The sequence below is a fragment of the Lipotes vexillifer genome, unplaced genomic scaffold, assembly GCF_000442215.2.
Source record: "Lipotes vexillifer unplaced genomic scaffold, Lipotes_vexillifer_v1.1 scaffold785, whole genome shotgun sequence".
Lineage (NCBI taxonomy): Eukaryota > Metazoa > Chordata > Mammalia > Artiodactyla > Lipotidae > Lipotes > Lipotes vexillifer.
Genome location: NW_006791778.1, coordinates 681,681 through 692,680, shown reverse-complemented (window position 1 = coordinate 692,680; position 11,000 = coordinate 681,681). Strand labels below are relative to the sequence as shown.

The window sequence follows — 11,000 nt, the reverse complement described above, 5'->3', positions numbered from 1 at the left end:
CTTTCCCTATCCTTGGCTACTCAGACATGGTACATTCTTATTTTCTTTCCCTTCAAATACTACTGGTGTTACATCTAAACAAAAGTTTAGACTGACTACGGAATTGGCTGTCGACATGTTAAATTAAGAGCCAGAATTCCAAGTTACACCCAGACCAGGTTACAAAAAGCCTAATTTGTGTCCTGAGAGATCCAGTTGAACAGCAGTGAGCGGACTGGCTACCCTCCACTAAGTGACCCTCAGGTCTCCGTTTGGGTCTGAAGCAGTGGCAATAGAGTTGTACCTCTGAGAATGCAGAGTCTTCATTCACACAGGTCAGAGCCCTGGCTTGGGACTGAACATAGAAGGGTGCAGTGGAGGCAGAAGCAATTGTTCCCCCAGTTTCCTTCTAGAAGAGGAGTTTGCTGGTGAGAAAGACGAGCAGGATCTGAATGGCATCTCTCATGGGGCTGAGGAAGGCTCTGTTGGCCGAGCTTTTGGCTGTGGTTCGGGTTGTGGTTAACTCGTGGGTTGTGGTTAGTTTGTGGGTTGTGGTTAGTTTGTGGGTCGGGGTTGTGGTTAGTTTGTGGGTCGGGGTTGTGGTTAGTTTGTGGGTCGGGGTTGTGGTTAGTTTGTGGGTCGGGGTTGTGTTTAGTTTGTGGGTCGGGCTTGTGTTTAGTTTGTGGGTCGGGGTTGTGGTTAGTTTGTGGGTCGGGGTTGTGGTTAGTTTGTGGGTCGGGGTTGTGGTTAGTTTGTGGGTCGGGGTTGTGGTTAGTTTGTGGGTCGGGGTTGTGGTTAGTTTGTGGGTCGGGCTTGTGTTTAGTTTGTGGGTCGGGGTTGTGGTTAGTTTGTGGGTCGGGGTTGTGGTTAGCTTGTGGGTTGGGATTGGGGTTGTGGCTATGGTTGGCTTGATTGTGGAGATCTTGGTGGTCAAGTCTGAGGTTGTCCCTGGGAAAAAAAATGGCATCAGGACCTCTTTTGGGTGGCGAGTGGGCACTAGAGAAAAGAGGCTAATGTGATGGAATGCTGGAGCCAGAGTTCACGGGCAGAATTCAGTGAACACTTCGCAAGGGCCAAGTGTATGTAGAGGAGGGGAAACTAGGGGTACAGAATGTTAAGGAACAAAAAATAAGAAACACTCTGACCTTAAGATCTATGGAAGAAGGAATTTATACTGAACTTACATAACTATTGAATTTGCTGTTGGGAAGGTAGTCTGCCTTCAAATGTCCTCATGTCCTTAATATTATATTCGATCAATCAGTGCAAATATGATCCAGAGTGGTACAATTTTATTTTATTTTTTTTTGCTAATTTCAAAGTTTCCATGTAAAGGTTATAAGAACTAGACACCATCCAGACTTGAGGATGGCTGACTCGGCTTTAAAGGAAGTGGAAGGAGGCCCTGTCCAAATGCTTGAATTCCTTTTTGTGGTGTCTGAGGCATTGGTCATTTTCACAAGCATTGATCTGACCACATGTTGGTTCTCTGAGGTTGCCTTGCAGAGAAGCAGAGAAAGCCAGGCCTACATCCCTGGGGGGTTGTCTGATCCTGAAAAACTGGAGCTTGGCAATGATACTTCCAAGGGTCTGAGTGAACCACAGAGGGGACTATAAGGACGAAGAAGGGAAATGCAAAGCAATTTGCGCATACCTGTACATTCTGCCCACTTGCAGGGCGCCTTCTAGCTCTGTGGCATTGTCTTATCTCATTTAACTCTTCCTCTGGGCAAATGTTTCTCTAGCACACCACTGAGCCCAAAGTCTGAATAGAACTGCTTTCTTCTTTTTTAAAATCTGGATTGTATTAGCATGGAGCTAAAGAGTCCTGACTAGAGACAAACTTTTTTTTTTTTTTCCTTTCCTAACATCTATATGAGTGTTCATTTCAAAAATGTCCTGGAGGGCTTCCCTGGTGGCGCAGTGGTTGAGAGTCCGCCTGCCGATGCAGGGGACGCGGGTTTGTGCCCCGGTCTGGGAAGATCCCACATGCCGCGGAGCGGCTGGGCCCGTGAGCCATGGCCGCTGAGCCTGCGCATCCGGAGCGAGAGACCACAACAGTGAGAGGCCCGCATACCGTAAAAAAAAAAAAAAAAAGTGTTCTGGAGAAAGAAAATAACATCCCAAACTTTTCACAGAGGGGAAACCACCAAGGAAACAGTTAAGGCTTTCATATAATAGTTTCATTAGGCATAATCACTTTAATATTTGTTGTTGAAGATAAATATGCCTTTGATCACATTTGCAATGCTTGACTGACAGGAAAATGGGCAGCGTACTAGATGCATTTCAGTGTTTGGGGGCTCATGAGGAAGACCTGTTATCTGGACACTGAGAAAGACTAATGTTACTTGTTCTTGGTTGAAGCTTGTATTTAAAAACTTCATTAAAAAAATGATTGTCTTTATAGTTTTAAAGTAAGTTTAAGAAAAGTCGAGAAAAGTATAAGATGTGGAATTTGAGTCCCCGTTTTGCCATTTACTTTCTGTGTGGCCTTGGGCAAATTACCTATCTTTTCTGAGCCTCAGTTTCTTGAATTTGTTTTTGCTTGCGAGAGAGATAAGAGAGAAGGAAGGGTGCAGAGAAGGGAGAAGGGCAGGGAGCCTCAGAATGGTTTGAAGTTGAGGACTACAGCTGGGAAAGGCAAGTGGAAATTCCTGGTGGTTGTGCTGGAGGCCAGAGGCCACTCTGAGAACTAATGAAATTATTGGTTTTCTATGCTATCAACCCTGCTTTGTGCAAATCTCCCTTGTCATCCCTTAAACCCTTCGGTAAAGTCTGCTATACCAATGAAGGCTCTGTGTGAGGTGATATTCTTGTGAAAATTGAGGAAGGAACCAACTTCCATATCCATGTCTGTGCGGTGTTGAATGGAAACAGCTCCTAAGGAAGCCGGCGTCTGGAGCCACAAGTGACCAGGAGAATCGAAGGCCCCTTGGAATTGGCTTTTGTTTTCCACAGGGCACAGGATAAGGGGTTGAGCTAATCTTATGTAGACCTCAGGGTGCTGGGAGACTCAACTGGTACCTGGGTAACGCATGATTAGAAGACTTTTTTCTAGGGCACCCACAAGATAATTTTCCGGGCCAATGGATTTCACTGTCAGATATGTAAATAGACTGCAGAGGAACTTACCATTTCTTCTCAGTATCTTAAAAGAAACTCTAGCCATGTTGTGGAAATCGACTGTGAAGACTCTGTGGAGGGAAAATTGATGAGAGATAATGGTGAGGAATTCACAAGTTCAGCTCACATTACTGCCTTCCCAGGGGACCCCAACTTCTTAGTTCCTTTTGTGCTTAAATTCTTTACAGCACAAGTAGCAGATCATTCAGTACTGGTCTGCTGTATACTGTCTTGACCAAGGTCTTCCACAGTTTTGCTCCAGAGAAGATCATGTCCATCCCTCTCCCCCACCAACACCAGCACCCTGGATTCCCCACAGGCTGGTATACACGGCTGGTCTTTGTTCAGGCTATCTGCTTGTAATACCAGTCCCAGGCACATCTGCCCACAGACTCGACAGTAGCCTCTATGATATTGTTTCTCCTAGTTGTCATGGACCCAGACAGAGCTCCATCAGAGAGACATGCCCCTCTACTGCACTGCCTTGCTGTGAGCCTCTCCCCAGACTGGAGGGCCAGCTCTTCGAAGGCAAGTTCTTTTGTCAACAACACCTGACACGTAGCGTCATAGGTGCTTAATGTTCATTAAATGATCTGTACAGCTTGGTCTGTTGTTCTGATATCATTGGGTCCATTATTATATCAGTCTCTTGTTCATACATTGAACAATTAATGAGAGTGCACTACATGCCAGTCACTGTGCTTACTGCTGAGGGAACAGTGGTGAACACAGCAGGTGTGGTTCTTACCCTGGAGACTTTAACCGAATAGTCAACTGACAAGTAAGTGATTGCAATGAAGCAGTGGCAGTGATGAGAGTGAGTAAACAGGGAGCGGAACTTGTTCTGGGGGTTCAGGGAGTGCTTTCTGAGGAAGTGCTGTGTAACCTCAGTAATTATTTCTGTATAGGCCCTGCCTCCCAACCCTCATTGTAAAGTTCGGTGGGCAGGAACCTCTTCAGCTTGCGCTACTCAGTGTAGTGGGCTTCCCCCATCGTATGTGCTGCTCCCCTCCCCTTGTCAGCCTCGCTGATCAAGGCTGCGTGTGTACATCGTAAACAAGCAGAGAGGCCAGTGCATCACAGCAGGTGCAAGTGAAGAGGGGTCTGGAGACCGCACTGTTGGTGGGAATGTGCTGTTCCCATTGAAGACTGTCACCACCATTTGGTGTTTTATCTGTTGTTGCATGGAGTGTGGAGGCCTTAAGGAGGCGAGATGAAAGGAAAACGATTGTCCTCATTAGCCCTGGCCGGCTTCTAAGGGGCTGCTGTCATTGTGAGGCTGGGTTGTAGCAGCTCCCTTTGGATTTTAGTCATGCAGGTCGCTCTGTGGGCATAATGGCACCTCCTCCAGAGCCAGCTAGGTCTGACCAGGCCTGGGCATGGCTGGAGAGGCTGGAGTGACTTGGCAGCGTCACCATCACCGCTGTCTATAGAGACTTGGTGGCAGTTCATAGTGGACGTGGCCTGATGGTCAGACCTGCCCTTTCAGTACAAAATGGCAGTCTGAAAGTGTTAAGGACCTCTCAACATTTGGTTCTTAAAGTGAACTTGAAAATAAATCCCTAGCTGGGAGGGAAGTTTTTTGTAGAGTCCCCAGGTGGCCTCACCTCAGAATCTGAGTGTGTCCATTTTGTGCAACAGGAGGAAGCCAGTTTTATTGTACAATCATCACACTTTCTGCCAGCAAGCCATTTCCAAAATGAATCTATGTTTTAAAAAATGATTCTCTGTGTCATGGTGAAACCGAGTCCCCCTAAAACTGAGATTCCCCTGCTGAGTTTATGATGAACCACTCTATCAAAAACTTTCTTTCTTGTCCCACTCCCCACCCCCATTCTCCTTAGGATTGAAGAGTATCAAAGAAATGGGGGGACTGAAACCAAGCAGGACCCTGGGGGCCCACCCTAGTACAAAAGCCCCTCCGTGTCCCCCCATTTCTTGTTTGTAGAAAAAGGCTTTAGTCTCCTAGACCCTCCTCGAGGTCCAAAGAGCAGACTTTAGCAGTTACTAATTAGGGAAGTGAGGGAATGCAGAAACAAAGGAAAGCAGTCAAGAAATAATACTTCAGTGATAAAACAGAGTCCTAGTTCTCCTCAAGGGATACATATAACAATCTGACACATATCTTTGAGTTGTTCTGAGGAAACTAAGACCCCTGCCCAAGTGGAGGATGGTGACTATATGGTGACCACAGGCACGTAGACCCCAGACTGATTGGAATCAGAAGGTTGATGATTCAGATTCCTGAAGCATCACCCTGTTACCTCACCACCAACAACCAATCAGAAGAAAGTCATGCCCCCTGAAAACTTCACCCCAAATGTGGCCTTTAAAAGACCTTCCCTGAAAGCCATTGCGGAGGCCGGGTCTTCTGAGCATGAGCCACCTGTTCTCCTTGCTTGGTGCCTGCAATAAACGCTGCACTTTCCTTCACCACAACCCGGAATCAGTAAATTGGCTCTGCTGTTCGGCAGGCGAGTGGACCCAAGTTCGGTTTGGTAACAATGGGGACTGAGTACCCCTCCTCCAGGCTCTTGGCTACTGGCAGCTTCTCGGCACCCCAGTTTAGCAAGGCCTCCTGGGGGACTGCCCTGGGGGTTGGCAGAGAGGGGAATGCTCAGGTGGCCAGATGGTTTCAAGAAGAGTGTCTTTATTTTTAGCTGTTTGCTGCTGCTGCCCCCAACCCTGCCTGGCTCTAGAGTACTGTCTGCCCCAGACTAATAGGAATGAATTGGGTGGGAGTAGGAGAGAATATAGAGAATTTGAAGCAAACTGGGTGCCAGTGACAAGGATTCTTTGCCTGACCAAACTTTAGTCAGGCTCTGGAACCTTCTCCCAGGCCCATCTGTGCACTTCCTTATAAAATCCAGTTTTAGCCAGAATCCTCATAAGTCAGTTTAGCAAGAACCTTCCACACTTGATATCTGATCACCTTTATTATCTGATTGAATTCCTCATCCTCTACTATCCCCCAGGTGATATTGGATCAGCTTGGCCTCCCTTAAGCAAGAATCCTGTTAGGTCAGTTTAGCCAGAGCCCCCTTACAGGTCTTGATGTTTCCTCTTAGTGATTTTCCATCCACTGAGCCCTCACCCTGTTCCTGGGCTGTAAATTCCCACTTGCCCATGTTGTATTCAGAGTTGAGACTTGTTCCATACAGAGGTCTCTTTTCTCTTATTGTGATAGTCCTGAATACAATCTGTTTTTGTTCATTCATTCATTAGTTTTGCTTTAACTACTATCCAGCTCTGGTTTTCTTTAACACCAATTCTTTCTGTTTATGTTGAGCATACCTGGTGTGTGTGTGTGTGTGTGTGTGTGTGTGTGTGTGTGTGTGTGTGTGTGTATGTGATGTATAGACTTCTACAGATAAAGGTAGGACAAAGAATGGTGAGGTAGAAAAGGAGTACAGCTGCTGAATTATCCACATCATATCTGGATTGCATTTTGAGTCCTCCAAAGTCAGTATAAAACTGTACAAACATAATATGAAATTGTAAAAGCCCAAAGCAAATCATATATGGATAGGTTCTTACTGTAGCTCAACTGCAGTTATGTTCATGGAACTAGGAGATACCCATTTTGCCTCGAAGAGCTTGCTGTATGGGCTCTTCATGTGGTACAAGATGCTGCTGTTGCAATACTTGTCAGCTTTTTGCCAGGAGCCAATGACTGAGTTGTGCTGGTCTATTGCTCGCAGGACCACAGAGCTAATACTGTTATTCACAGGAACTGACACTAGGAGGAAATGAGAAGGAAACAATCAGCCATCTGTGCAGTAAGACAAGAGATGGGGGTCATGAAATCAAAATTAAGTGTGAAAAAAGAAAGTTACAAGCAGTATGTAAATATAGTGTGGTCCCATTTTTGTGAAATAAGTTGAAAAAAGTCTGGAAGGAAATACCTCAAGATATTAACTATGGGGATTTCTTGGTTGTGGGGCTATAGATGGTTTTTATTTTCTTCCTAGTTCTTCTTCATGTTTTCCAAGTTTTCTACAGGAAAAGGTGAACAAAAGAAGACCTGTACTCTGGCCCTGGTTTTGCTACGTATCAGGGATGAGGTCCTGGCTGACTTTTAACCTCTTGAGCCCTGTTCCTATCTGCCAGATGAGAGTTCTGCCTTCTTTCAGGAGGAGTGCAGTGTTGGGAGAGAAGGGGTGGATGCATGTGAAAGGGTCAAGCGGGCCTCCTGGGAAGTGCTTCAAGAAGTAAGGAATTGTTACTGCCAAGTCAAAGCAAAACCTATTTCCTGGTTCCAGAAACGCTGATGTTCTTGGTCTTTGTTGTTGAGAGTGAGGGAAGGGGGTGCCTCTGAGACCCAGAGGCCTTAATCCAGGTACCTAGTCCAAGTACCTGCCAAGGCCCAAATCCAAGTACCTCTAAGTAAGCACTTAGGGTTCCCTGACCCCCGTCCACTCAGGTGAGTCTCACCTGTTGACCTAGCCCAGCGTGTGCCCACAGGGACCCCACTGACACTTGTTAATTCCACCTGTTATTTTCAGCCTTCTGATGTGTAATAGGGAGGGAATTTCAAGAGACTATTTCAGTTTGTCCATTTCCTCCCTTAGAAGATCCCTTCTGAACAAATTTCTCAATGCTAGGGTCCTTTCAGCCACCCCAACTTCTTTTAAAGACTTCTCCTTTACAAAATAAAGAAAATTGATCTTGTAGCACAATAGGATTAGACAGTCCTGGATCTGAATCCTAGCCCTAACATTTAAGACCAAGTCACTTCACCTCCGATCCTTGGTTTCTTTCCTGTTCATCATTCACTCCACAAATATTTATTGAATGCCCACTTTGCACTAAGGTTGGTTCTAGGTCTGAGGATAATGACATTATCTCTCATTGTATGGAGATCATGATACCTTATCTTGAAAGGTTCCTGGGAGACTGAAGAGAAGAATGTAAAGACTTTAATACTGGTGGGTGTTGGATAAGTTGCCATTGTTATTCTTAGCACGAAACATTTCTCTGTTCTGTTTGTTTTTGCCAGTCAACGTTGCTGAGCCAGATCCCCCCACCCTGAGTTCCTCAGCGAGAACCTGACATTTGTCCTAGATGTGTGTGCATGGTGCTGAGGTGGATGGTGATGAGCGACGGTGTCATCCAGTCATCAAGCCTGTCAGCTCTCCCCTGGGCTTGCCTTTGTCCTTTCTTCTGTTTTCCACCTCCCTCTCTGGCTTACATCTGCCTTTCATCCCTCCTAGTTATCTGTATTATCCAGATTCCTGGCCTCCACAGTCCCCTCCCTTCAGGCTTCAGCCTGATCAGACTTCCACACTCAACACTTCCATCAGGACACACACCTGTCCAAAACCTTCAAAGTGCTCTTCTAGAGCCTCTAAACATTTCTGGTTTTATATTTCTGCTTCTGTTGCTTGCAGTACCCAGCGCATGGCTCTTATGATCCTCATAAGAAGTACATGACACGGGGCCTCCCTGGTGGCGCAGTGGTTGAGAGTCCGCCTGCCGATGCAGGGGATACGGGTTCGTGCCCCGGTCTGGGAGGATCCCACATGCCGCGGGGCGGCTGGGCCCGTGAGCCATGGCCGCTGAGCTTGCGCTTCCGGCAACGGGAAAGGCCACGACAGTGAGAGGCCCACATATCAAAAAAAAAAAAAAAAAAGAAGTACATGACACGTAGTAGGCATTCAGTGAGCCTTAGTTCCTCTTCTCCTTTCTCTCTGCTCTACCCGGCGCCTCTGTAGATGCTGTGATGTCCCCCTCATCCAGCACGTCCCCTTTCAAGGGGTCTTAGGGATCATCTTTTGATTCTTCTGTCTTCCTACTTTCACATGGCTCCTCTGCCACCCCCACCTCCAACCCCACACCCCTTGCATCTTCACAAGATAGGTTTCTTTTTCTTCCATTTCAACAGCAAAATTCTTCACCTCGTGATGTGTTACCTTATGTCAGAGGTCTGAGACATGCCCTCAGGTCCTCATCTTGAAGCACAAGATTACCCTCCCTGCCCTGTTTAGGACAAGATCTGCTGCCTGAGGGAGTGGGACGTAGGGAGACCCACCACAGCTGAGGCACTTAGTGACAGTCCCCAAGAGAAAATAGAAGAAGGCAGACCTAGTCATGCTCCTGCTGAAGCCTGGAATCTGAAGAGCATGGGTATAGATATCACCCTGGTGTTCTCTGCAAAATTTGGTTAGAGTTCTAAGAGAGGCAGGATAACATGGTAGATGAGGAGTCAGGCTCTGAAGCTGGACGGCCTGGCTAGACAAAGCAGGACAAATCTTGGCTATTATTTAGGTTCAAATGTTAGCTGTGCAACCTACTAGTGACCTTGGGTAAAACTTTAACTTTCCTGTGCTTCAGTTCTCATCTGTAAAATGGGGAAGATAATAGCATTTAGCCTTAGAACAGTACTCGGCACACAGTATGACGTCTTAGCTCTCATTACCTTAACTGAGAGGCTTATAGTGTAGTGGTTAAGAGCAGGGTCTCTGAAGCTAGAATGCTCGGGTTCACGTCGCAGGTCCATCATTTAAGCAACTCTGTGACCTGAGCAAGTCACTAGCATCTCTACCTCTGTTTTCTCATTGACACACAGGGAATGACAACAGTATCTACCTAGTAGGTCATTGTGAGGACTAAATACATTAGTACATGTAAACAGCCATATTACATTTGTTGTTATTATGAAAGTTATTCGAGAGCACTTGCCTTGACTTGTAGGTCTGACTGATCCCAAAAGGGATGTCTGTAAAATATTTCTAGGCACCTCAAAGAAAAGCACTGGATTAGGAATGAAAAGACTAAGATTCAGGAGGCAGTTCTGCCACTTATTAGCTGTGAGACCCTGAGCAAGTCATTTAACTTCTCTCAGCTTCAGGCTCCTCATTTATCAGGTGGGATAATAATACTTTCCCTGTCTAGCTCACTAGATTTTCCACCCACAGACTAAAAGAGAACAGCATCTCCTGGAGTTGTGCCGTATACAATCATCCATGGTGGCATTGTTTCATCAAGTGGATGGGAAAAGACTACAAACTGTGGTGCAATTTTTATCCCTTAAAATAATAAAAACGCCCCCCCAATACAGACTGTTTTAAGTTAAAAAAAAAAAAAAAGCCCAAATTATTTAAGTGAGAGAACTTGCTGCAGTTGTGCTCTTGCTGGGACCCGGTTAACCTGAGTGTTGGGATGTAATGACTCCCATGGCTCAGGTTCACACAGGGGACATGCAGAAATAGGAAATAGTCCCACCCAACCCATCCTCTCACATGTTCTCATTCTCCCTCTTTCTGCCTCCGTGTCCCAGACGGGTCAAAATCACATGTTTTGTTTGTGTCATTGAGAGCAGGGATGGAGGGGTATGTTCTGCAATTCTGGTTTTATCTACCCTCAGAAAACAGAGGACAGCAGAGAGAATGGCTTCTACTTACCTGTGTAGACTGTATTGCTTTTATAGACGTTTGGATTGGCATGGATTCCTGAGTAAGTGGCGACAATGACCTTACTGAAGAGCATGCAGTTGTCATTGTGATTTATACAGCTGGCAGGAGAACACAGCAGTCCAAGGCACAGAAACAGCCCCAGTGGCAGCAGCAGGGACCCGAGGATTGCCATGGTCTTGATCTGTTTGGAAACTACTGGGCCTGAAACTGGGTAAGAGCTACAACTCACCTGTTTATATGCTCTGGGGCTGGAACTTCTGGGTGAGGTCATACATGCAAATCTCCTGCCCACTCCTCCCTAAGATGAACTGGCTTCTGGAATTTGGCCCAAGATATCACCAGGAATGAATCTCCTTGTATCTGTCACCATGACCCTTTGCCACTTCCAGTTTTGCTCATGAAGGGCAATGTTCTGATCGTGGTTTTATTTTGCCTCTCATTCACCTCAGCATCTGACATTTGAAGGAAGCTGTGAGAAGG

General features: G+C 46.2%; 1 protein-coding gene across 1 annotated transcript; it reads right to left on the bottom strand.

The window, feature by feature from the left end:
• Positions 1–388: 388 nt before the first annotated feature.
• PLET1 (placenta expressed transcript 1) lies at positions 389–10,692 on the bottom strand. Its single transcript, XM_007464668.1, has 4 exons — positions 10,509–10,692; positions 6,643–6,844; positions 3,115–3,176; positions 389–927 (listed from the first exon to the last, which is right to left on the bottom strand). The coding sequence occupies exons 1-4, from the start codon at positions 10,690–10,692 to the stop codon at positions 389–391; spliced, it is 987 nt and encodes a 328-aa protein (XP_007464730.1).
• Between the last annotated feature and the right edge of the window lie 308 nt (positions 10,693–11,000).